Genomic DNA, 26,640 nt, shown 5'->3' with positions numbered 1-26,640 from the left:
TTCCCGGCTCTACCGTGCTGACCGTCTCTGCCCGCCAGGGGGTTTCTGACGTCAACACATTCTGGCACGCCCGGTGGGACAGCCTTCGACATCCACGACATCGCCATCTACATCCGAGATGGCGGAAGATACTCCGGTCACGTACGCGGATCTGCCTGATGAGCTCAAGAAGAAGCATGACGAGATCAAGGCAACCCTCGAAGCCGAACTCATCGGCTCCTTCCACCGAACCCGCTCCCATGGCGTCAGGTGGAAGGGTTTCGCACCTGAAGGCGCACTCGATGGGGTGGATTCGTCCGCCCCGTCAGAAGAACGCACCAGGTCACTGAAGTACGAGGATCTGCCCGAAGAGCTAAAAAAGAAACATGACGAGATCAGGGAAACCCTCGAAGCCGAACTCATCGGCTCCTCTGAGAAGGCCCGGCCGCACGATATCAAGCTCGGTAGGGACTCAGGTCCGTCGCCTGGCGTCAACATGGTGGATCTCAGCCACTCCATAGGCCAGCCAAAGTGCTCCTTTGGTGTCAACATGGCAGGGCTTGCAAGCCGCCATGGCAAAGATGAAGCAGAAAGCAGCCACTCCCGTGGCAAGGATGAAGAGGAGGCCGATCCACTCGACCGCCCCCAAGATGATGACAGGCGGTACCTGGCAGGGGAGGGAATGAGAAGCGTGCGGTATCAACGTCCACTCTCCGAGCGCCTCCTCGACAAATATGAGCAGCAGCACGACCGACGTCGGCACTACGACGTAGATGATGAGAGGAATTGTCGGTCTGATGCAGAGGTCAGGAGGTACCGTCAGCATGATAGAAGCGACGACGTGTACAATCGTCGCGCTGAAGGAAGGTCAAGGGGGCAGGATAACATGGATAGACACTGGGACTGTCCGTTCTTCAAACATTGCTGGGACTCAGGAATGAGCCGATTGCCAACGATCGGGAACTGCCCAGAATGCAAACAAAGGAAGAAGGATGCCGCTATCGTGTCCGTGTTCGAGCGTCTAGGGCCTCTCCCACCTCGGAACAAGCACGCCGAGTCCGCTCGGGTGGAAGATCTCGAGGAACTAGAGGACGATGATGAAGAAGATAAATATCATCGGCCCGGGTGGTGCCCCGATGGGCTCAGCCGTTCCCAAAGCGAAGGGTTCAGCGTCCGCGTGGGTTGGAAGAAGGCTGAAAGATTGTACTCGCGCACGCTAAGGAAGGCACGGCCTGATCCGGCCGCCAAAATCCGGCGAACCCTGGATGAAGAGGGTCGGCCACAAAGAAAAGAGTGGCGCCCCAAGCAGAGGAAAGCCGATGATGATACATCGGCTGGCACAAACATGGTGCTCGTTCTTCCGACGAAGCTCAGTGCTCCACGGTTACACGATACATCCAAGGTGGACGACAGCAAGCTCACCAACATGATAAAGTCAGAGATTGGGTTGGTTTTATCTACCGGCCTGAACGAGTAGCAAGAGCACGTCAAGAAGCAAACATGGCGAGGCTGATCCTTGTGATCGGCCCCAAAAAATTTATGAAGGGAACTTACGAAACCTTCACCGAACAAGCAACGTGGAGGCCGATTCCAGCAATCGGCCAAAATTATCCTCACCCACCATTATGCCTGGGTTCAACATGATATCCAACAGAGCCGATACCATCAATTCTCTTGACAGAATCGGCTCGGGGGGGCACCCAGGTGGATAGAACACGAGGATATGCACTGGAAGCGTCTCATCCTTTGGTGATGGGGTTGGAATATGGGGGCCGATGCACTAGTCGGCCGTGTAAAAAAAAAAATCTGAAAATTCGAAAATTTTCGAGCACAGCCGATGCAGCAGACATCGACTTAAGGATATAAAAGCTGATGCATGGCCGTCGACTCAAGAGAAGTAACTGTTACGATCAGAGGGTCAATGGAGCACTAATGGAAGAATTCCTCAATGGAGTAGTCTAAGGGCTCAGATCCTCTCTTCAAAGAACAATGCCAAGAGCAGCCTGGACGCGCAGATCAGGTCAAGGATGGATTGCATGAGGTCCACCAAAGGGAAGGAGCCGATCTAGCCGGCAAGGTGCAGGAAGAACTGAAGAAACTCGGGGGGCAGCTCACCTCGAAGGCTCTCTGCTTTGAGAAGCCGATTTATGTTCAAATCGGCTAGCTCTGCATAAGAAGCTCCCTCAGACATGATCGAGCCCAGGTCCATACAGCTCTGTTTTGCCTTGGCTAAGACTCGGGGGGCAATGGGCCTGGTAGGTGCCCTGTTTTTAAGAGCCGATTGGAGTTACCTCGGCTGTCACTGCATCATGATCTTCTCAGGGAAGAACTGGGAAGGAAAAGCCGTCGTCTGAGTACGAGGTTTGGACCGTGCTTGGTGCTCGCAAGGAAAGGAAGAGACCGGTTTCTCAAATTAGCCGATGGATGGTCATCGGCTGCGGGACTGCAAAACGCCACGGTCGAGAAAAACAATAATAGCCCGACTCGTCACTATCGGTCTTGGTGTGGCAAGCGGGAGGATGGAAATTGGATTAATGAAAGGAGAAATTGGAAGAACAATTCTCATTAATTCAAAGGAGCAGCTTTACAAGAAGAGCCGATGGCTCTCAAAAGAGGGATCTAGTGCCTAGTGCACTGCTACTGCTAGTCCTACTCTACTAGTCGTCGCTGTCCTCATCGTCGCCGTCGTCGAGGTCGTCGGCGCCGCTCCCAGGAAGCTCCTCGCCGCTGCTGCCCCAGCCGTCGACTGGAGCCTCCTCCTCCTCTTCGTCATCATCATCGTCCTCGCTATCCGCCCAGCCGCGGAAGCGCTTCGTTGGAGGATACCCAATGGAGGCGGAGGAATCATCTTCCTCCTCCTCATCTTCTTCTTCCTCGTCATCATCGTCGTCCTCGCTGTCCGCCCACATGCGGGAGCGCTTCTTCGGCGGGAGCCTCGGCGGAGGGGAGGCCTTGGTCCTCTCCGCTTCTCCTCCCTTCTTCTCCTTGTCAGAGGAGATGGGGTGCGCCCCGGAGCGGAGATCGTCCTCTTCTTTGTTCTTCGGCAACGGTTGGAGAGAGGTGCCGGAAGCGGAGGAGGAAGAGGAAGACATGGCTGCAGGAGAGAAGGGTTTTTTGGTTGGTGAACAGAGCAGAGCAAGGCGATGGAGTGGTGAACCGTTTGGCACAGATAAATAAAGAAAGTGTAGTGGAGATTTAATGCCATGGCGGTTCTCGAGGACGTGAGGCCGAAATTGACAATTCATACAGAGAAGCCCGGGAGGCGAGGCGTAATGATGGAAGATTCTGCGGCAGTTCTGCTCTGCCACGACATGACCCGACGAAAGAAAGCGTAATGATTTTGGAAATGTCATTTCCAAAACCAGGGGGGCATGTGTTATCACCAGAATTTGACCGAGTCAGAGGTGGGCCGCGATCAAGATGGACGTGAAGAATATATATATAGAAGGAATACGTGAATCGGCCTTTTATACCAAGTTGGGTTTAATAGCCCGTGTATCTGTAACATATTAGATCGCATCGTAGTTTAGAAGTTAGAATCTTACTCGTGCACGGTTTGGTGCACGCCCACGTTAGAAAGTCCGCTGGACTATAAATATGTATCTAGGGTTTATGGAATAAACAACAACCAACGTTCAACCACAAACAAATCTCGGCGCATCGCCAACCCCTTCGTCTCGAGGGTTTCTACCGGTAAGCATCATGCTGCCTAGATCGCATCTTGCGATCTAGGCAGCACAAGCCTGCCCACGTTGTTCATGCGTTGCTCGTACTGAAGCCTTTTTGATGGCGAGCAACGTAGTTATCTTAGACATGTTAGGGTTAGCATTGTTCTTCATATTACATGCTTTCGTAGTGCAACCCTTGCATGTCTAGCCGCCCTTACACCTATCTTAGGTGTAGGGGCGGCACCCCGCTTGATCATAGTTTAGTAGATCTGATCCGTTACGATTGCTTCTTGTTCTACAAGGATTAGTTTAATATCTGCAATAGTTAGGCCTTACAAAGGGGGGGAGGATCCAGCGGCACGTAGGGTGTCGTTCGTTGGCCCTAAGCAGGATGTTCCGAGGATCAACCTCGTGTTGGTTTTTAGGCTTTGTTTAGGATCGGCTTACGATCACCGTGCGTGGCCGCGAGGCCCAACCTGGAGTAGGACGATCCGATTATGTGGTGAAAACCCTAGATCGTCGTAGATCTCATTAGCTTTACCTTGATCAAGCAGGACCACCATATATTCGGACACCTCGTCTGAATCATGGGTGGATCGGCTCTTTGAGCCGATTCACGGGATAACCTCGAGAGCCGATCGAGGCTCGTATTTAATGTTTACGTGTGTGCCCTGCAGGAAACTAAGCGAGGCATCATCCACACCTTCCCGACCAGGTATAGGTCAGGTGGCACGCCCCTGTGATAAACATCGGCGCGTGCGACCAGGAGGCTTTGCGGGCCGTCGCTCTGAGGGACTGGGGCCAGCCGCAGCCCTAGTTGTTCCCGGCTCTACCGTGTTGACCGTCTCTGCCCGCCAGGGGGTTTCTGACGTCAACAATCGTGACGACTGGTCGTTGTGCGTGTTGCCCTCTTCTGAGGTGGATTCAACATCCTTCGTCGTTGCTGGGCGGCGAATGACGTCGTGGGGGCCTGCTCATCTGTATCGTTAAATAAAGGTGGTTGTCCTAGGGTTTCTCTTGTGTGAAGATAAATACGTACCTGAGGCCGGTCCTTCTTGATCTGGCCAGAGTGTTGAGTTCCAAAAGGCTCCCCGACGAATGTAATAGTGCACCTTATGCCTGAAGTTCGCTGGAATTGGTGGTATTCAGTCATGCGTACCCATGCTTTTATTCCGACCGTTTAGTTCTGGAGGGAGCGACGCGAAGCTCTGTTCTTTTTGTCACCATGTGACATTTTGGTTCATGGTGAAGTCAGAGGCGGAGAATATCATGGAGGCCGGATTGGAGGACTAACAACGGAGGTTCGAGTTTCTACGATGTTGAAGGACTTGCTTGGTGTTCTAGGTTTCATAGCAGTAGTATGTAAGTGGGGGCGGCGATACATGTGAAATTCAGAGTCTTACCTTTCAAGGTGAAAATCTAAGGTCTTGCCTTAATTCGTTGTGGCTGGCAATAGCCTTATTGAAGGCATTGTTTTCAGAGCGTGAACTATCTTCAGGGTGAAAACCTAAGATTTTTGATCGGGCGATGCCGGTGCTTGTATAACGTTCCCTTCTTGGAAGCGTCGCTTTTGGAAGAAGGGAGTTCATTTGTTGTTTTGGTGGTGGTTATATTGTTGTTGCTAGGGATGGAATTCCATAGCGGGACTTTTATTTCTTAGTTTCTTTTTATTTATCATTTGTATTGCCATTTAGGGTATTGCGTCGTTGCAAAGGCCGTGTGTATTTGATATCTCTTGATATTAATATATTTTATTTATCAATGAAAAAAATAAGTGTCATCCTAGATACAAGAACTAGATGAATGAAAACAAGATCTAGTAGGTTCATATGCCACGGAGTTGGCTTCCCTTGGACAATACGCATAAGTCACTTTGGTAAACCCAGCTGTAAGAATGTTGCAATCATGATATTATAAGTGTTGCAGTAGTCGCGGATGTACAACGATGGAGAGATATGCGGAATATGTTGGATGTTGTATTGAGCCTCTCGAGCGAGTATATATAGGGATATAAGTCTTGGGAGTCAAGAAAGCTATCCTAGAGATAAGGCAGGAGATGATTACAAATCATATACTACCAAATATACATATACCAAATATATCTCTAACACTCCCCCGCAGTCGTAGCGGTAGTGACGTGAACAACAGTAGTGTCGCGGACGGTCAAACTGGAGAGAAGCCGAAGGTAGGAACCAACGGGCTGACACTCCCCCGCAGTCATAGCGTGAGCGTCGTGGACGATGTCGCGTCGCGGATGCTTGGACTGTAGAAGAAGCCGAGGAGCTCATGCGAGGTGATAGCCCTTTGTGCCTATGTCGAGGTAGCCGAGAGCGTGTGGGTGCTGCAACTTTGGTCGGGGTAGCCGCGCGAGGGGGATGCCGTGGTCGGGTGCCGGTGTCGAGGTAGCCGCACATGAAGCCGCAAGCGCATAGTGCGCGAGGAGAGTGACGGAGACGTGTCGAGGTAGTCGTCGAAGAGGGTGACGATGCCGAAGTCGATGCAGTCGGAGCCGTCGAGAACGAGGTGCTGCCCTAGTTTTGCCAGAACTAGGCGCACGTCGGGGACGAAGGCATACTCCGGTTTTGCCAGAACCGAGTACGCAAGACGAAGTCAGCGACGCGGTCGAGGCAGTCGTAGAAGAGTCGATGCCGATGAAGACGTTGTCGAAACCGATGAGGACGAGGCTCCGATCCGAGCTTGCCAGGCCCGGGGACGCGTCGGGGACGAAGGCATGTACCGGTGTTGCCAATACCGGGCGTGCGAGGGCAGGGACTATCATGGACCATGCACCAGTGTCAGGGGGACCAGCAGAGGAGGCCTCCAGAGCAGTGGCGAGACACAGAGCGGCGAAGAGAGAGAGGTGCCGATGCAGTCCGCGGTTGTCGGAGTACACGAAGTAGTCGAGGACGAGACGATGACGCTGGCGATGAGGTCGTGGTGGACGGGGACGTAGAAGGCGGCGAAACCAGCGGCGGCTAGGAGTGGCCATGCTGGATGCCTAGACTGTACAGGTGGTCGGCGAGGCCTGCAACGACCAGAAGTGGTCGTGCAGGTTACCTGTGGAGGTGCGGCGGCGGTACTCGAAGTAGGCGAGGAAGAACCCGGCGGCTTGACGTAGACCTTGCGCTGACGGTGGTCACCCGCGCCGATGGGGAGGCGCGGTCTGGTAGTAGCCTAGAACGTCGGTGCGCAGGGGACGGCGAAGTAGACTGCGTGCGGTGACGTCACGGCCCGAGGGGCCGGCGTAGCTGCAGGGCGCGAGTCGGTGCAGCGGCGGGAGGCCACCAGCGACGTACACGTCTCAGAAGGCGCGTCGAAGGCCAGTAGCGTGGACCTAAGGCGGCGCCGCTGCAGCCCAAAGGGGCGACGCAGCGGCAACCCGTAGCTCGATCAGTGGTAGGCGCGTGCTCGGGGACGTGCTTGGCGGAGACGTGCGCGCAATCTGTTGATCAGACCGACGGCAGCGCTGTACGCGCCATGGCGTGGATGACGCCCAGATCGGAGTCGATGGAGGCGTTGCCGATGTAGTCCCGGTCGATGGCGACGAAGATGGACCGGCGATGGAGACCGCGCGAGCAAGAACCATGTGCGGCGCGTGCGGCTATGCCGTGCGGTTGATGGCCGTTGCAGGTCGATGCCGTTGTCGGAGTAGAGGCGCAAGTGGACGACGGCGATGGGCGACTCAATCCGATCTATGATCGGTAAACCAAAAAAAGAAACGCCGGTCGAGCGACCGATAGAGCAAAAAGAAAAATACATATTGGAAAAAAAAGACTCGAGGGCAGCCGATCAACTGATCGACGAACGAACCCTCATACGGGTTGCGCGGCCCCCGAAGTAGATCATGAAGATCGACCTCCCCGGGGGCGGCGCGGCGGCTAGGTCAAGGAGCGTGCCGCTCTGATACCATGTAGAACGATAGAGAGATATGCGGAATATGTTGGATGTTGTATTGAGTCTCTCGAGCGAGTATATATAGGGGTACAAGTCTTGGAAGTCAAGAAAGCTATCTTAGAGATAAGGATGATTACAAATCATATACTACCAAATATACCTATACCAAATATATCTCTAACAGCGGAGCATATTATCCGATTGAATGATAACCCAATTGCAAGCAATTCGTCCCGTAGTCTTAGCTAGAAACGGAACATCCTTGTTTTCAGCAACAATTAATTTACCTTGAAGAAACGTCATTCATCCCCACTATAGGCTGCATCCACTTGGTGTCTTTCTGTTCTTCTCCTTTGTTCCGAATCAAATTCAGGCATGTGCCATCCTACCATTCTGGACGTGCCCATAGCCATCTAGAGAATCGCTCGCTATCGCACAGATAACGAGCTGGACAACAGGAAAAAAAAAACTCTAACTGAAACTTAGCTGAAAAAACACTAACTGAACTAACTATCTAACCTGACGAAACTGAAATTGAACAGTTGCTGAATTATTCAGCAATTAACGGAACTTGACTACCTGGTGCAGTTCGAATCTAGGTTGCTAATTCTAGATCATAAATCACGTCTACTTATAATGCGTCCATGGAGAAATATCCTCTAAATAGAACTGATCGAGCTACCATGATGACATAGCTTATGGTCCAATTCAACCATGCAATTGTCAACTACTACTTCATCTACAAACTTAACAATTACTCAGTACAAAATATGTCTTATCGCCAAATGAGTCACGTCAATTATGTGCAGAAACTATAATAGTATCTCTGTCCATGCAGCAAGTTGAGAAGTTTGGACGGATTAGCATAGCATCAGCCGGTGGTTGGCACCATGGAATAAATGCAGCTAGCAATGAATTGACTCCGGATTAGCTTCAAGAGGCGGGGAAAGAAAGAATGCTTTCAGTATCACGCCCGTTAACACCAACTGTATCTATATCTAGGCGTCCCCCCTTTGCAAACTCTAGTGCTATGTGAATGGATAGGATCTTCCGATACTTCTTCATAGGCTAACTTATCCCTTCAACTTTGGTGGTAGTGGGAGGGAAGGGGGACACCGAAACACGCCTCATATAGGCGTCCATCCAGCATTTAGCATAGTCTTTCTTTTTTCCGCGGGCACGCGAAATACGTGCCAGATCTTTATAGAAGGGAGCAACAAAATTACAAGAAACCAAAGGGGGATGCGAACATCTGCCCTCGGTCAACCCACGCACACACCCAAACAAACTAAAGACCTACTCTCGCAACATGATTCTCCGCTCTCCTCCCCTCGCATTTAGCATAGTCATGTCCCTTGCTGAAACATCCACTTATGGGTGAAATTAAGCTTTAGCATGTATTGTTAAATTAGCCAAGCCATCTTATATGAAGGAATCTAGCACACCGATGTTTCCTTTTGTAGCTAACTGCGACATACAGAATCGAATGAGAAATATAACCATTTGGGTATTCATAATTTTCTTAGAGTAAGCAGATGCATAGAACATCGCTGGTCCAATTGCAGAAGCAGGTAGTTATGAATGAAAGCTTCAGCACGTATTGCTAAATTAGTAAAGCCATATTATATGAAGAAAATAATAATAATGCCCTTGTGTATGCATCATCAAGTTGAAAATTTTGGACGCATTATTAAACTAGTCAAGTACTCCAGTCATCATCTTATATGCAAAAAATAATAAAAGTGTCTTTGTGCATTCATCAAATTGAACATTTTGGACTGATTAGCACAGGATCAGCCGCTAATTGGCAGCATGGTATCAATGGAGCTATGACCATAGTCTAGCAACAAATCAATAGCTCGAAGAGGAGAGGAAAGAATGCCTTAAGTATCACTCCCGTTAACACCAACTGTATCAATAATTCTATATATAGGCGTCCATCCGACAGGAGGATAGTATCAACTCTCAAACAAGCACAACACCACGGTGAAGATCACTTATCATCTTCATTCCGAGATTGAGAGGATGGGTGAGGTCGTGGCTGGCCCATGGACGTGGTGGACCGTCGCTATCACGGCGCTCGCCGCTGCTGTCCTCCATGCAGTCATTAGGAAGGGACAAGGGTGGGCTTGCACGGCGTTGCTAGGTGCGAGCAGGCGCGCCAAGCTGCCACCGGGGGACATGGGGTGGCCGCTCGTCGGCAACATGTGGGCCTTCTTGTGGGCCTTCAAGTCCGGCAAACCGGACGACTTCATCGCCTCCTACCACCGACGGTAAGCTCCCTGCCCGTGTGACAACTCATCAGATGTAAGAAGTACAGTGTTGAACTGTTGAGAACTAATGGAATGGGCAGTCGTCAGTCGGTGTGATGCACTTCTGACAACACAAGATATATATATATTCCTAATTTCCTACTACAGGTTCGGCCGGATTGGCCTGTATCGTGCATTCATGTTCAGCAGCCCGACGATCATGGTGACGACGCCGGAGGCGTGCAAGAAGGTGCTCATGGACGACGGGGGTTTTGTCCCCGGATGGCCCAAGTCGGCGGTCACGCTCATTGGCAACAAGTCCTTCCTCTGCATGACGGAAGAGGAGCACAGGCGGGTGCGAAAGCTGACGGCGGCGCCCATCAATGGACTAGACGCTCTTACCAGCTACCTTGGCTTCATCGACCAGACCGTCGTGTCCACGCTTGCGCGGTGGTCGGAGGCGGGGAAGGAGATCGAGTTCCTGACGGAGCTTCGGCGGATGACGTTCGAGATCATCGTGAAGATCTTCATGAGCGGCGCCGACGAGCGGACCATGAAGACGCTGGAGGGGAGCTATACCGATCTCAACCTGGCCATTCGAGCGATGGCCATCGACCTCCCAGGATTCGCGTACCACAGGGCTCTCAAGGCCCGCAAGAAGCTCGTGTCAGTGTTGCAAGGCGTCCTGGACGAGAGGAGGGCGGCGAGTGCAGGAAGGTTTGCCGGAACAAACGTGGACATGATGGATCGCCTGATCGAGGTCAAGGACGAGTACGGGAGGATGCTGGAAGACGACGATATTATTGACATCCTCATCATGTACCTTAACGCAGGCCATGAATCATCCGGGCACATCACCATGTGGGCTACCGTGTTAATGCAAGAGAACCCCGAGGTTCTAGCAAGGGCCAAGGTTCATCCATGCATCTTAATTTAATCCATCATGTGTTTTCTTTTTAATAATTGGAATAAATCATAACAGGTTTTGTGCATCTTATCTATAGGCTGAGCAAGAGGAGATCATGAGGAGCATACCTCCAACACAGAAGGGGCTGACCGTCAAGGATTTCAGGAAGATGGAGTACCTCTCACAGGTTAAGAGCATCTCTAGTAGAAACCCCAAACCGTAAACCCCAAATGTGTAGATACAGCTAGAAAAAACGAGATTTACGGTTGAAAAAAGCCTCAGCAAATCAGACACCCCAAAATTAGACACTAAAAAGGCATATTTTGGAATATTCATTTCTTCTTCCTCTAGATGCCTGCCTTCCCGTCGGCCACTGCCCGCCCCGCCGGCCGCCGCTAGCCCCCGTGCGTGTCTGCCCGCCCGCGCTGGCTGCTCGCGCTGGCCGCCCGCACGCCTGCCCGTGGCCGCTCGCGCGCCGCTCGACCCAGCGCCACCGTTGCTTGCCACGTGCGCCGCCCGACCCGCTGGCAGGGACGGAGAGAAGGGGGGATGACGGGGGGCTTAGCCACCCCCATGGTTTTGATTTTATGAGGAACACTACTCACTAAAGCTCTAATTTCTTGTTGATTTAGCTAACTCTGCCCCCCTCATCAACTTTACAACACTATTTTGCCCCCCTTAATATGGGAAGCTGGCTCCGTCCCTGCCCGCTGGTCCTGCCCCACGTGTCGCCGCTCGCCCGCCTCACACCTCGGCCGCGACCTACCAAAATACAACCCAACTGGCGGCTAATTCCGGCGAGCGTGGTTCGATTTTTTCCCATCTCCAGTTGGATTATGTAGTAGTTCGCCGGAATTTGGACAGACTCCGGCGAATCTACTGGCGAAATGGCCTGCAAAATCGACTCCAAAACCCCAACTATGGAGGTCGTGGGCTTGATCTGCAAAAATGCCTGCAAAAAATTTACGGGTTTGACCACTTTGAGGTGTTTGGACTGGAAAAAACATCTGGGTTTAACTAATTTGGGGGGTCTGCTAGAGATGCTCTAAGTAGACAATCGTGTGTTGTTCTGATTCCTGCATGCATGTAGGGTTGAACAATGCAACCAGTAGTAGTCATGATCTGTGACCTTTGCCATGTTCAATATGAATAGGTTATCGATGAGACGCTGCGGATTATCAATGTTTCGTTCCTAGCATTCCGTCAAGCAACCAGAGATGTGGATGTGAACGGTGAGTAATAACTGCATAGCTATCCAACACATTAAGTGACAATGGCCCAGAAATCACTCTCATCTGCAACTCAATAGGGTACCTGATTCCGAAAGGATGGACGGTTCAGCTGTGGTACAGAAGCGTGCACATTGATCCTCAAGTCTATCCCGATCCTCAGAAGTTCAACCCTTCAAGATGGGAGGTACTGTGTGGGGAATGATTTCTGGAACAAACTTCTATATTAGAAAGAATGTCTTCTAACTACTTCCAGGCGTTGGTATTTCAGGGTCCTCCACCTAGAGCTGGCACATTCCTTCCTTTCGGGCTAGGTACGAGGTTGTGTCCAGGAAATGATCTCGCAAAGCTGGAGATCTCTGTCTTCCTCCACCATTTCCTCCTTGGTTACAAGTAGGTTCCCACAATTGCTAACGCGTGCAAGTTCTTGCCATTTGGTGTGTCCATTGTCTTTTTTGTCATTGCATTGTTCTTTGTCCACCATTTTGCCACATGAAGGGGCCATATATCATCTCGATCCACAAGATTGTTAGTATGTTTTTCAAATCCGTAACAAACTGACATATTTTGGTTGGTGTCATGTAGGCTCACAAGAACAAACCCTAAGTGCCGGACAATATATCTGCCTCACCCAAAGCCTGTGGACAATTGCTTGGCGAAGATCACAAAAGTCTCTGATGGATACTGAAACTCAGAATTTTTTACTTCCTCGAACAAATGAGGAGCCCAACCGTTTCCTCGTGTGCACATCAAATAGACAGATAAATTACATCTCATGTGCTGGGGATCACATAGCGTCTATGATGCATAAGCTCACTTCTTTTCCGTTGTTGTTTCTCTTTTTGGCTGGAGCTATAGTTGTATTACTTTTCTTAGTATGACCAAGTTTATACAAATAAAATAAAAAACTAGAATACAAAATCATTGTAAATAGACTCACCATACAGTATGTATTTTCTCAATATATCTATTCAATATTGTATATACACAGAAAAGACTGATAGTTTTCAATTCTTTTCTGATTTGTGTTAGTCTTAAGCGAAACTCCGCTGATGTGTCATAGCATCTATATCCGAAAAGAACTTGTGAGGAAAGAAAGTTTGACCACTATCAGTTTCATGTTGACCTTGCACATGTAGTCCCTCCAATTCAAAATAATTGAAGTTCTAGTTTATCCTACTATTACGGAGATCAGGGTCCACCTGAAAGTTAAAATGCGTGAATTCCACCAAAACACGATCAACCACCATCCGAGAGGGGTGGTACGCAATATGTCGAAGCGGCAGCCTGGCATGGCGGCCGTTGTCTGCTGGCAACTCGGGAGCAGAAGGTGGTATTGTGGTGTAGGTGGATCACGCAGGGCGTGACGGAGTCATGGAAGTTGGGGCTTGTGTGCATGCTTGGCTTGAATTGGGAAGTTCTGCACGTACCAAAAAATTGGCATTTGAAAATAAGATTATAATAACCGGGACACATTTAGTGACCTAGCCACCTAGGCCTGTCGGAGTTTCAAGTTTGCTCAAACTCAAAATATTGTCGAACAAATAAAATGTGATAAGCACTAACCCGTCACATAATATTAGATGTCATTACAACAAATACAGCTTGCAGTTGGAGTTGGTTGTAATACCATCTTAACCGTAGGACGGAGGGAGTTCTAGAAGAGAATGCAGCGCAGCTTTACTCCAGACTTGTATTGATGGCAACGCAGCGCGCAATTTATACACAGAACCCGGCAAAAACACCAGTCAAAAAATGTGAGGACCCTAAATCAAATACAACATGTATTGCTCGGAAATTCAATTTGGCTCCCGGGTGCGTATGCTCCCTCTACCAAGAAATATATTTTGAAGTGTCGAAAAATTTTGACAAAAAATTCTACCTCTAGATCTCCACAATATATGTTCGTACACCAAGTTTCGAGAAAAAACGATATTTTTTGTGGTCTATATAAAAAAGGGAAATTTTATGTTGTGACATTTTTTTAACTTTATTTTAAGCACTGAATTTTGTCTTTTATACACACGCCACAAGACAAGGCGAATTTTGACGAAACAAATTTGTGGACGTGTAGCATGTGAAGATGTTCGTGCGAATATTTTGTTTCAAATATTTTGATGTTTCAAAATGTATCTAAGATGCATTTTAAAATAAAGAGATCATATGATCCCATGTGCCAAAACACCACTCCCATGTATTGCTCTACTACAACGAGGAATCGATTCTGGACAGAGAACCAAGAAAAGGATTAAATTTGTACTTACTTACTTAGGAGAGGATTCGGAACGTCGTCGCTGTCGGGTCCTGGCCGCCGCCATGCTCTCTAGTCGCCACCGTCTGCCGCCACAGTCCTAACTGCCTCTTCCGTAGCCATGGGCAGAGGGGATTGGGAGGGAGTGCGGGAAGCAGTTACTCGCCGCCGCCATGCTCGCCGCCTTCCGCCTCCAAGGGGAGAGAGGATCCTGGGGGATGCTCGTCAGCGTCCTCGTTCGCCGCAATCCTAGCGTCCCTCGACACAGTCGCCCTTCCGTGTAAAAAGAAAAGAAAATTTGATGCAGGATATCGTTATCTTTGGGGTTTGCTAAAACAAATAGTTCGATTGTGTCTTTGCTGATATCATTATAATTCTGTGGCACATTTATTAGAACACATCATCTATTTAAAAAAAAAAAACACTTTTGGCTGGAACGACCATGCTACGACTGACTTTGAAAAAAAAATGCAAAACTTTCCACTTTGAATAGGTAGTCTGTTCATGCAAATGTGTCACAAAATTTTCCTAAAAAAGTCGAGCCAGTATACCAGTCCATGTCAGCCTTATTCAGGTGGGCCACTCTTTATACGTATATACTTTAAATAGGTGTGTAATGGTTCATATGTTGTTAGATGTACACAGAATTGTGGTGGCGTTTTTCAAAAGTTTAAAATAGCTGAAAATTGGGGTGGTATACTGGTATCTATCTAATTAACCCTTGCTGAAAAGGGCAGTTCTGATCTACCACGAGGGGCTGGACAACCGTACAGAGCCAATATTATTCCTGTGGCCAAAAGCATAGAGCTGGCAGGTTTTAATGATCATTTCAACGTACAACTCCACGAACAAAAGAAAGTGGGGATTCCAATCCACAAAGTAAAGAACATGATGATTGATGAGATCTACAAACAACAGTAGAACAGTCAGTAGGCAAAAAAATCCACCATTATCATGCGTGCATTTGTACAGCACCCCGCTCGAAGGGCTGGCTTACAACAGAAGATATACAATCTTGTGGCAGAAAACAGCATACCACATTCTCGTTACATTACAGATTACGGATAATTCTATTCAAAACTGCACGGAGTTCATTGCAGGTTTCGATGTGCTAACGACATAGGGCAGAGAGCGTGCTACGGTATGGGATCTACGAGAAGGTGTCCTCCCTGTCCCCCTCAGCGACATCACCTTCATCGATGTTGCTGAACTCCAGGAAGTGTGTCGGCCTGTGATCCTCGTGGTAGAAGTCTCTGGGCGTCCCCAGCTTCATGCTGTACTTCATCTGCGGGTCATGCTTCACTCCCATGAAGTTGTAGTTCCAGGGAGCATTGTCGGGAACCTGGTGGAAACATAAGTTTAGTGAATATGATATGTCAAAGGTAGGTAAGTGGTTCTGAAGAACAACTGCAACTAAGATGAGCCATTACCATGTAGAATCCAAGGAAGCGGTCGCTGAGAAGCATCTGGACCTTCTCATAGTGAGTTGGGAGATAACCATGTGGGTTGCTCCCGTTGTCCTTGTTGCTACGGCCCCATTCATAACCACTTGGTGTCAATTTGTATGCAGTCAACGAGCACGACCCTGGGGTGAAGCTGCATGTCAAAATGATGCACTTCTCACCATCCCACTGCTTGTTGTTCTCCAAAATCTTCGCATGTGATGTCAAATCCTGCAAGACAACACAGAAAAAACAGTTCAGTATTAAAGTCTGGATCACACGCAAAAGAGGTTACTGCATTTTAGATGTGTGCAAGAAACAGCAGAAATAGTTCAGCAGAGTCAGTATGACAAGCAAAAAAGATACCCTACAACAGAATCTAATACTGAAAGCATGAGTTTGGCAGATCTGAGCAATCTCCCGCTGTCAAACTGACGGATCTAACATCACACGTCCCTCCAATGATGTACAATGTGACCATTCCATGGATGATTGCTAGCAATACTATTCAAAATAGAAATTTCTTCTTATTGTCACTATAATGCTAGGGATTTAGCATATTTTGTCCTTCAATTCGTTGATGCTATAGATGTTCAACTATATGGAGCAATTGCTATTTTGTACACTCCTGGCAGTGTGATGCATGAGTATTGGCAACTACTATTCTGCCAGCATTTACTATCAAAGAATGGGCTGCAATAATGGTTTGTAGTCACAGAACTTCCTGTGTTATGAGAGTGTCAAGTGAGAGTTTTAATTCAATTTCTGACATCAACTAGGAACCGCTTGCAAGGGTTTTAGGGCTTTTAAGTCTGCTATGATCTTTTTTTTTTTAAAAGAGGGCAAAAGCTTTGCCCTATTCCATTAATTAAGGAGAAGTAGAATAAGTTTTACAAGGCACCTAATTACACCCTTGAAACAAAAGAAGGACCTACTCTCGCGGCATTAAACAACTACTACTTCGATATTAAACAAAACAGTAGTCCCTCTTAACTGACATGGTGCCATGTAAGCATAATAGATCAGTTGTTGGAATTGAAAATCATAGTTACAGCATGTATGCACTTAACAGAAATATGTTTATATGTACTGTACAGTGCGAGTTGGAAAGATAAAATCGTGTTCTCTATTCCGTATAACAAGGCATTTTATGTCTAGATGTTATACACATGAGTCTAGGAAGATATAATTAGCTCATGGAAGTATGTCTTTAGTGCTTCATTAGACATTATAGATTTGCTGATATTTAGCTACTACTTATTTTGGATAAGGATCACATGGTTGGATTTGAAGGTAGAAATGGTAGGGTACAAACCTGAGGTGATAGCTGAGGAGCTTCATTCGGCTGGGTATGCATCCATCCTAACGGTTCCAAGTCAGCAAGGAACTCATGCTCCGGAAGATTCGTTGGCAGAGTCACCATCTGGTGAGTACCATGCTGCGGGGGAATGGATATGCATCTGATCTCCTTAACTTGAGGATTATCCTGTGGGCTCAGCCCATACAGGAAACCCGCAACCTGTGTCCGTAAATCTGCTATGCATATGAATTTCTTCAATATATTCTTCGGCATGATATAAGTATAGCCAGTCTCCTGTAAGACAGAATAAACGCAGTCAGTTAACATTCAGATTTATTTGGTGATGGGAAAATCTAGTAGAAGGAATTGTGGTGATGACCTTAATATCATCTGAGTTGACATAAATGTGGTTGACGCGGAGATATAAGTTTGTAGCAGAGATGGCCCTGACACGCCAATCTGTCTTTGACGCAAATGCTGCTTGCTCATAAGGACTGGTCGTCGTGATGATGAGCTCGTCTCCATGCACATTAGTTGTCCTTGTTGTAACTGCAGTTAATTGAGTTGTCTCCCGGGACTGCAAATCGAAGTAAATACACGTGAGAAAAATAGACAAGATTAGCCATGCATAAACTAGACAGATGCTATAATTTGCATCATACCTGTTTTTCAATCTCAGCTATCTGCTGCCTCTGCTGTGATGGTGGAGCTATTTCAGCACCAAGTATTATATCACGAATCTCAGATTGTGTAAGTGCTGAAGTATTAACATTGTTTTTCTTTGCATAATCAGAAAGGATGAGATCCCTCAGCGCACATTCGACCTTCAGCCACTGCTCATCAGTCAAAGTTGGCCAGATATGATGTGGTTCCGTGACAATTGTCTTGTCAGGCTTCAGCAACATCTTAGCCTTCTCATTATTGACATGTAGTGCTCGTAGTATTAGCACAAGACGAGAGAATGCAGTGTAGGATGAGATGCTTTTCAACCAATCATCATATATGTTGTAAAGAACCATCTGCGGTTCTGTAGCCTTGAGAATAAGATCACCAAACTTCTCAATCTTCAAGCAAGCTTGGAATGGCAGCTGCAACTCACTACCCTTGATAACAATGTTTGGGAAGTCAAGAAGATGGACCTCCAACGGATCCAACATACCCTTCCTTGTCACGATAATTTGCTTTGGCTGCTCTTCTACAGGAAGAGATCGAACTAACGCAGCAACCTCCTCGGCTGTTTTCCATTTGGCCAGCTGCCCAAGACGCTTCTGTCCCGCCCATACACTTGTGTGGATGACCTGCAGATTAAGATGCATTTTTGTTTTAGTTTCTGAGTTGTGATGCTACACAGTTGTGCTATAATTACAAGAAAACTAGAGATAAATGCGGACAAAAAAGTAACAGACCTTCAGAAATAGTTGGCCAGTCCTTGGATTGAAAATGAAGATAGCACCATTGATTGGTTTGGTGGTCAAGTTACCCTCAAAGGTTTTGTGAATGGTAACTCGATAGACATTTGTGTCATCCACAAACCATATGATTTGATTGCTGAAAATCTCTCCATAGTTCTGTGAAGACAGATATGGCTCAGTGGGTTCAGATGAATACAACTGGAGACCCTTCCGTATTCTCTCCCTCAGCACGTACAAGGCAGGATTTGACTGTCAAAAAAATCAAGCTCATTAATTGAACTGAACATGTAGTACAACATAGAAATATAACAAGTAAAGCTAGATTTGTTACAATTAACATGATCATTACCTTCATAATCTTGTTCATTGCTTGCTGGAGGAGGGGCTTCGACCCAGGGAACCAGTTACCAAAAGCTGAGTGCAAATTATATGCTAGATCAAGTCCAATCATCACCCCTGCAAGAAATATTAATAATTAATAAATATTAAATATAGAGATTCAGACAGGGTAAGAATTTGGAAGTTCATGGATAATCAAATCCATACCAGTTGGAGAAGGGTAGATAGACATATTATCCGTTGTGTAGTCCATAAATTTGGCCCTTGTGTAACGTTCTATGTCATGAGAATCATAGTCTCCCCATCGAAGTTGCACATCAATCCAATACTTGTTACTTGCTTTCTGATCAAAGACATCCTTTGACTCAGAAACTAAACTTGGTTTGGACATCTGCCACCTATGTGCAGCAAAAAGGAGGACATCTGCACAGGAACTGTTCATTTTGTAACTCTTCCTGGGATGTATTGTCTCTTTCTGCACCGTCTCAATCTCCAAAGCATCCAACTCCTGATCCAGAACTTGGCAAAGATCCATAACAACACTTTCATGGATCTTCTGCCAAAGATGTGCACGGAAAATCTGGATCAAAGAGATCTTCAGGGTCGGAATTTTACCATGCATGAATATACCTGTCAGATCTAGCTGAACCTGGAAACCAACATATACATTTGCACGATTAATGGTTGGCGACCACCAAAGGGTAAATCTTCTATTGGGGATCTGATTAAGCCCAGAACGCTGTGCATTTGTCAGCTTTTTGTACTTCATTGATTCCTCAAAACCTGATGCCTTTTCCCAAAACAGACCCTCCCATGTAGGGAAATATGTTCCTTTAAATAAGGTATGTTCCAGGATACCTTCTACACCACCTAGTGCTTGGATCACATCAGTTCTGTAGTTGTTTAGATTCCATAGCTTCCCATCATGTCGCTGATGTGTCCACCAGAATGGGTTCTGTTTGAGCACTTGATACTGCTTAAAGTCTGTTCTCACCCTCCATCCTTTGTCGTACGCCAAAGTGTGGCGGTCTTTTTGGAATAGAGTATTGATACGAGGTATACCTCTATCCCAAGAATCTTCCAGATCCTCAAGTGTTAAGCGCCTGTTCTGCGATTGTGCTTCCTGCCTCTTCAAAGCATACTCTGCCCAAACACGCTGTGAATCAATGAACTCGCTCTCCCATGGTTGGATGTAGCGATACAAGTTAGGGATAAGCTGGTCCTCTTCATGGCTCATACCACTTCGAAAATGTGTCACACCGACGTCTGTCTGTTTGCTATATCTGAGATCACTCTGTGGTATCAAAATGTGACCCATCGACAGCATACCCAGACCTCCAATTTCCTTGGGTGTATAGAAGATAACTGGTGGAAACCTGCTAGGCATCTTTGAGTTCAGGCCAATCTTTATGCGAGTCTGGATCTTGTTTTCACATTTTACAAGCAGATCCAATAGTTCCTGTGTATGAACAGTTGCTTCACGGAAATACGTCATGAGGCCAATGAGAGCAGTGTTCCACTTGTTGACTATCTTGGTAAATGTTGTTGACCCTGATGACATAAGGATTTGCCTGACACGGTTCTCGAAAACTTTCATGTGTTCATCGTCCACCCTCAGAAATGCAATAGCTGTCCTTTCTTTTGTCTGCTCATTCTGCAGATTCCATACTCCATCTTTTGTGTTGCTGAATGCCTCCTGAGTCATCCGTATCTTTGGCAATATACGGACCTCAAACCCGGACATGCTAAAGAGCAGGTTTGGGTTATCCTTGCTGTATGCAGAGACAAAGCTGTTCTCCCATTCTAGCGTCGTGATGCTCCTTGGGAGACGGTTCTTCATATCCCAAAATACACTTCTTCCAAGATTTACATCATGCTTCATGAGCCTCATTCTTGCATCTCTAGGCCAACATTTCTTGTTATTGTAACCGACCATATTCTCATTATTCGGATCAGGATGCTCTGTCAAGTAACGCTGAATTAAATCCCTTGCTTCTTCATGAGTGAACCTGAACATTATATGCACCTTATCAATATATCGAGAATACAGTCTGATGGGATGTCTTGTCTCAACTTTAGTGTCAGTATACGTAAGGAACTCATTTGGCATCTGAGGCGGCCCTGCAATCTCACTGGCTCGTGTTAAACCAAGAAGCAGGAGATCCAGAACAAGCCCATAGTACTGCACAACAAAAGACGCAAACTGGAGACCTCGAATAAGACCATAAGAGTTTGTGTGACTCATATCCTTGTAAGACAACACAACATTATTCTTTGCAGTGACATAATCAGCGATGTTATGGTCCAAGACCAACCGTAGAAGCCTATTCAACAGAGTCAGATCAATTTTTTCGAAGAACTTCTCAAACTTTGTCTGCATCATCACAACACACTGCCCATCGCTTGTGTCCCATATATCCAGCAAATTGTTTATACCTTGGCACCATTTGTAAACAAGTAGAGGAGGTGGTTCTGAATCAGCAGGCTTTACCCAATTTGGGAAGAGGTGACGCTTGTCCCCCTCATACCACAAGTACTGGTCAAGGTATGCATCGGTAATTTTCTCAAGAGGCTCAATTTCATATACAGGAATCAAGTAGCTATACAGATCCATAAATTCAATGCCTACTTCTTTAAAAGCACGCTGAGTAAGAAGATGCCGTTTTATCCTTGACAAAGCTTCATGTGGATTATCATATGCTTGTTCAATTAAACCCAGTTCCTCTCGCTGGAGCTGATTTAACCTTACTGCCACACTATAAGACTCCTTTAGCCTTTCCAGTGCCAGTATAAGAAGTTTGGTATCATGCTTGTATGATAGCGGAGGAAAAGGAATCGGTGAGAACTTCCTTGATTCCAGCCAATGAACTGTGGTTGTATAAATAGCAACTGCTTCTTCAGGTGTCACGTATGGCCCGTCTTTCAAGTAGTTGTGTTGCCTCTCTTGTTCTGCCTTAAGCCACAAACGAGTTAACCTTCCAAGATTCTTGCGGCAGACAGTCTTGTCAACTGTAGCACCACGCCTGATACGCTCACGATTGTAGTGAGCAACATTTGTCCACCAATCAGCCTTGGATTTAACATAGCGGAGTATCATGTTCTCAATAGGGACTGGCAGACCAGGGACCTTCCAGGGAATATTTGCCTTCCAGCAGCGCCATGCCTCACTAAGATGCTGTAGTATAGTCCGGGCCTTGTTTTGCTTGATGCCCTCTGGCATGGCATCAAGGACATCATGCATAACTGCTGCTCGAAGTTCTAGATCAAAGTGTGACTCAACACGTTGCTTGGTTACTGTTTTAGCAACTCCTTTTGAATGGCGACCTTCAAACTGCCTGGCCAGCAAATTACCTAACCACCTTTCAAGTAAGGGCACAATACCTCGAAGGAAGAACAGCCACACTCTCCACATTGGAGCCCAAAATCCACAGCCAGGTCCTTTGCCAACGGGACCAGTGTTGAACCGATAATATATCAAGTGCTTCAGATCTTTGCACATCCTAATTTGCCGCATCAGACGATACTTGTATCTGTACATACCAGTCAACTGACCAACATGAGAGAATATGTATTGCAAACCATCAGCCAGCTGAAAGGCATCAACATTGCCCAAGCGAAATTGGATGTTTGCGTCAACAACCAGCTTAGTAAGTCGCAAAATTTCACGGCACAAGTGGAATGCATTTCCAAAACGAGACTTCTTTCTCTCCTTTGTTGTGAGAGTCTTCACAGGCTTCAAATTGAAATTGTAGTCCAAATGAAGATAGTTTAAGTTCTTCCTGTGAATCAACAAGTTCAGCATGTTGTAGCCCTGCTTGCAAACTTGCAACCCAGCTTCTGCCCAGTCAAGCTCTGTAGTTTGAAAGAACTTTGTTGATTGCAGTGAACGGAACAGATGCTTCTTCTTTTGTGCTTTAGGAGGCCTATGATGTAGCTCATTAAGCACATAGCACTTCAACAGCTTCTGGTAGCTCACCCTGACTTTAACTGGATAGGCTGGTGGGCTGCAAAACAGATATGAATGCAAACATGAGAAAAAAAGTAGAACATAGAGGGAACTAAGGAAATGCATTGTTAACTCGTTGCAGTACTTACCAGTGCTCTTTGAACCACTCAGATACAAGAGGAATATCCTCAGCACGGCGTGTTCTACCAGATCTCATGTTAAAAGGCTTTGGAGCAAAAAGTAATGAAATGCCGGCAGCTGTTGTATCAGTGTAGAGTGGAGTTCTTTTCAAAAGAGGCTCCACGTGCTCAGGGAGACAAAAGTCGTCTTCATCTTCCTCTTCACTTGCTTTCTTCTCCCGCCGATCAACCTTGCTGGTTGAAGTGATCGGGTTTATCAGAGGATCATAATAAAATGCAGGTAAATCTGGATCCTCTGTCTTGATATACATTATCATAGGAGTATGATATATGCAAAGCTTCACTTTCCTTGGCCTGTTATTGTACAAGTGTGGGAACGCAATCCTGTATTCAGTCCGAAGTGGTTGACGGATGATGAGTTTATTGATGTCATTAAATTCATTCCAGTCCTCATCCCCCTTCTCCATATCACGGTACAATGGCTCAAACTTTGGACCTCCTGCAATTGAATATTTTAACATCAGGGCATGATAAAATCTATGATGGGTGGTTGCTTATGTTCTCATAAAACCTAGCTAATAGTCAGATAACCAGATGGGAGTAACTTTGATTCAACCATCAAATGAGAAGCTACATCTATTATGCTATGATTAACTTGTTGTGGTACTATTTTAGAACATGCAACATAAACATGGCTTATTACAAAAGAAAAGGCAAAACATGGTTACCTGGGATACACATATTAAGCGCCTTGGCAGTGAAGAACGACTCCATATCAAACAGATAGAAATAATTCCTATCAATCAAATCTGACAGAAGTTGACCAGCAAGGCGATAGAGTGTTGCCATGATGGGAAGAGACAGATGCCACTTCCTGTAGCTGGGACCATTTATAAACAATGTCTTCACGAGAGGCTTGTGATCATAAAACCATTGATAGACAGCTCCATCTTCCTCTGGGTCCAACTCCAACTGTATAGCCTCCAGCGGTTCAACGTCCAACAAATTATCAGCATAATCCAGTGGAGGTTCCTCATCATCAAATGGAGGAAAGCGCATTCTTTTGAAATGCCGCCTATCTCTCTTCTCCCTTCGCATCATGATCCACATTGAGCCCCACTGTGGAAAGTGCACGATAAGATACGCATTTTTAAGCAAAAACAAACAGGGAGCACCAGGATGGATGATAGAAAGAAGAAAGAAAAGGAATAAAGTGATGATCATAAAAGAAGAATGGAGTCTAGATGATCACCTGTGCCAAGTAAATGGGCTCAACTACCCATGGAATCTCGTTTACGAAGGTTATTGCGCCAGTGATATGGTACAAGATCTTAACATGGCGAACCTGATAACAATAGAATAATATTAACCTATGTTCATGGAACAGGTGATCTTGGCAAAAGTAAGATCATCAATGTTCATATCTAATACAGTGGCAAGTAAAAGGATGTACCTGTTCCCAGGGCATCGGCATATTCTCCAGTAGTTTGTACACCGCGTGAGGCACAAACTTTAGAGCACCAAGATATACACGCTTGTCATGCCTGTATTTCTTTGAAGACATGTCCCCGTGGTCCCTGCTCAACAGAAAAAATAGATATGTGCATAAGCTTACTGAAATGTACAAAGATTTCCAATCTATAACAAGGAATATCTAATTTGTTGTTGTGCTGTACAGATAACAAGGTGTAAACTCTTCATTCTTCAAGTCATTGTAAACTCGTTCTCAGTCATGATTTGCATCTCTGGCCACATATGTGTTTAAAACACAATGAAAGACCTAGTGGGTGGCCTTTAACCGGTATGACTTATTGATGGCCATGAAGCCATATGTATGATCAGAAAGAGTGGCCGTGTGAAAAAAAATGACCAGGGAGGAGGGTAACTACATGACAGTACCTGATGCAACCAGAGAGATCTATTTAATATACCAGAAACGTTGCTCACATAAAGCCCAGCCAGACCCAACTACAAAGCTTCACAAAGAAAGAGCTACAGCAACTAGCAGACATAATAATAACCAAAACTAGTGCATCAACAACATCTAGAATGCGCTGAATCCTGAGTGCTGCACAATTTACAGTTGAAGCAACAAACCAATTGATATTTTTTTTAGCATCACAAACTAATTGATATGTTCAGCACACCTAGAGGATGAAAACATATATAGAGTATATCAGGAATCCAAATTTAATATCTAGAGTCAGAGACCACAAATTTATGCCTATTTCTAGTGAGCACATATCGTGAAGCAGAAAACAGCACCAAAACCATGATTATGAGCAGAACATAACACAGGTAAATCTAAACCTAAGCACTACTGAATCACAAACACAACCATAAATCCCATAAGTGATACCAAACTCTATGCTCGCGCACCCACTAACTTCAGTCGAGACGCCTACCACAGGCGTGCGGCCAATTCAAAGCTACAAACAGCTACGGGACGACCTAAAACCATAGGTATCGCATCGCAGGCCTACATGAGCACCAAAGGGCCAAAACCTAGCCACGGGAACAAGAGGAGGAGGCACGAAACATCCGCGAGGCGTAGCGGATCTGAAGGTTTTCTACCTGATGATTTTGCGGACGTGCTCGGGGGGCATGTCCTCCTTCTGCGCCTCGACGAAGCCGAACTTGCGCTTGTCGCCGTAGCGCTTGGAGTTGAGCTGGTGCCACTTGCGGGCCTTCTCGACGAGCTGCGCCTCGAGCTCCTCGGGCGTGAGCGGCTGGCCGGCCTGCGGCGGCGCGGCGGCCGGGGGAGGCGGGGGCGGGGGGAGGCCCGTGCCCGGGGGCGGCGGCGCGGCCGCCATCGGCGGCATCGGCGGCGGCGCGCCGTTCCACATCGGCGGCGATGGCAGCCTCCGCCGCTGCTGCGGGTGCTAGGGTTTAAGTCTGGAGTGAATCGGGTGGGGTTCGACTTCCAGTCCAGAGGGGTCGGGATTAAAATGGAGCGGAAAAAAGAAGAGGAAACCGATGGAGACGCGATGCCTCGCAGATTTTTTATACGTGGGGCTTGATGGCGGTGTGGCGGGGAGATTCGAGCCGACTTTGGTGAATTGGGCCGGGCTTTCGTTCTCAAGTCGGCTGTGTACAGTGGCCGACCTCTTTTTTAGGGAATGCCATTTTGCTAGCTTTATTGATTTGCAAACATGGCTAGAGCATCAAAATGAAACTAGGGGTTCAACATCTTCTCTTGATCAATAGAATATTTGGTTTCCTCTACATTGTTAGTCAAATAACAACTAGAGGAAATAGAAACATTTTTATCATGGCCACAAGACAAAGCAGGCATATCATCATGAGATTTATTCAACCAACTTACACATGATATGCACGGACTATCAACATAAGCATGTAGATTATTTATAGTGCTAGATGTGTTTAAATCCAAAGATGAACCATTGCATGAGATATAGATGATGGATCATCAATAGTAAGCTCAATATCAACATTGCAATTTTCATCATCACTCACCATATCATTACCTTGTGTCTTGCCACACATTGGTGAAGTGGATGAAGATGAGAACTCATCACGGCCGGAAGTGGAAGCAATACAATCATCCTCAATAATATTGGACACATCATATTTATCTTGAAGCTTTGTTCATAATTCATGAGCGCTCCCAAAAGGCATGGTTGAAGAAGTAACTACATTGCTCACAACAATAAAAAAACACATGAGAAGCAAGAGCATCGAGGCAAGAGTTTTTCTTCTCCTCATAAGATAAATTTTGGGGATCCTTAGGAGAAGAAGAACACATGTCAAGAAATCCCCATTTTCGGGGAAATACCCCGCAAAATATTAAGCACATAAATTTTCCATAGATCATAATTTGTGCCATCAAATATAAACAAGTTATTGTGCGCCAATCCCCT

At 46.6% G+C, this 26,640-nt stretch overlaps 2 protein-coding genes across 2 annotated transcripts; one reads left to right on the top strand and one right to left on the bottom strand.

Moving 5' to 3' along the window:
* Positions 1-9,566: 9,566 nt before the first annotated feature.
* On the top strand, positions 9,567-12,617 carry LOC124705881 (ent-kaurenoic acid oxidase 1-like). The gene is made up of 7 exons (XM_047237575.1): positions 9,567-9,814; positions 9,962-10,706; positions 10,798-10,887; positions 11,854-11,932; positions 12,010-12,116; positions 12,201-12,322; positions 12,515-12,617. Exons 1-7 carry the CDS (start codon positions 9,567-9,569, stop codon positions 12,615-12,617), a joined length of 1,494 nt encoding a protein of 497 aa, XP_047093531.1.
* A 2,458-nt stretch (positions 12,618-15,075) lies between these two features.
* LOC124685106 (pre-mRNA-processing-splicing factor 8A) lies at positions 15,076-25,572 on the bottom strand. The gene is made up of 13 exons (XM_047219418.1): positions 25,334-25,572; positions 24,213-24,336; positions 24,012-24,104; positions 23,488-23,878; positions 22,769-23,258; positions 18,881-22,677; positions 18,684-18,790; positions 18,329-18,583; positions 17,585-18,220; positions 17,302-17,499; positions 16,938-17,216; positions 15,611-15,853; positions 15,076-15,522 (listed from the first exon to the last, which is right to left on the bottom strand). Exons 1-13 carry the CDS (start codon positions 25,570-25,572, stop codon positions 15,331-15,333), a joined length of 7,044 nt encoding a protein of 2,347 aa, XP_047075374.1. The 3' UTR covers positions 15,076-15,330.
* Positions 25,573-26,640: the final 1,068 nt, after the last annotated feature.

The sequence above is a fragment of the Lolium rigidum genome, chromosome 1, assembly GCF_022539505.1.
Source record: "Lolium rigidum isolate FL_2022 chromosome 1, APGP_CSIRO_Lrig_0.1, whole genome shotgun sequence".
NCBI classification, from domain to species: Eukaryota; Viridiplantae; Streptophyta; class Magnoliopsida; order Poales; family Poaceae; genus Lolium; species Lolium rigidum.
The sequence above is the reverse complement of the archived record's forward strand: the minus strand, read 5'-3'. Positions and strand labels throughout refer to the sequence as shown.

Coding starts and splice junctions, on each gene's coding strand:
- LOC124705881 (XM_047237575.1), top strand. CDS start 9,567: ATGGGTGAGGTCGTGGCTGGCCCATGGACGTGGTGGACCGTCGCTATC. Junction 11,933..12,009: donor CAGAGATGTGGATGTGAACG/GTGAGTAATAAC, acceptor GCAACTCAATAG/GGTACCTGATTCCGAAAGGA. Junction 12,117..12,200: donor TCAACCCTTCAAGATGGGAG/GTACTGTGTGGG, acceptor TTGGTATTTCAG/GGTCCTCCACCTAGAGCTGG.
- LOC124685106 (XM_047219418.1), bottom strand. CDS start 25,572: ATGGCGGCCGCGCCGCCGCCCCCGGGCACGGGCCTCCCCCCGCCCCCG. Junction 23,259..23,487: donor GCTTAATATGTGTATCCCAG/GTAACCATGTTT, acceptor ATTCAATTGCAG/GAGGTCCAAAGTTTGAGCCA. Junction 17,500..17,584: donor TAGCTGAGATTGAAAAACAG/GTATGATGCAAA, acceptor TTCGATTTGCAG/TCCCGGGAGACAACTCAATT.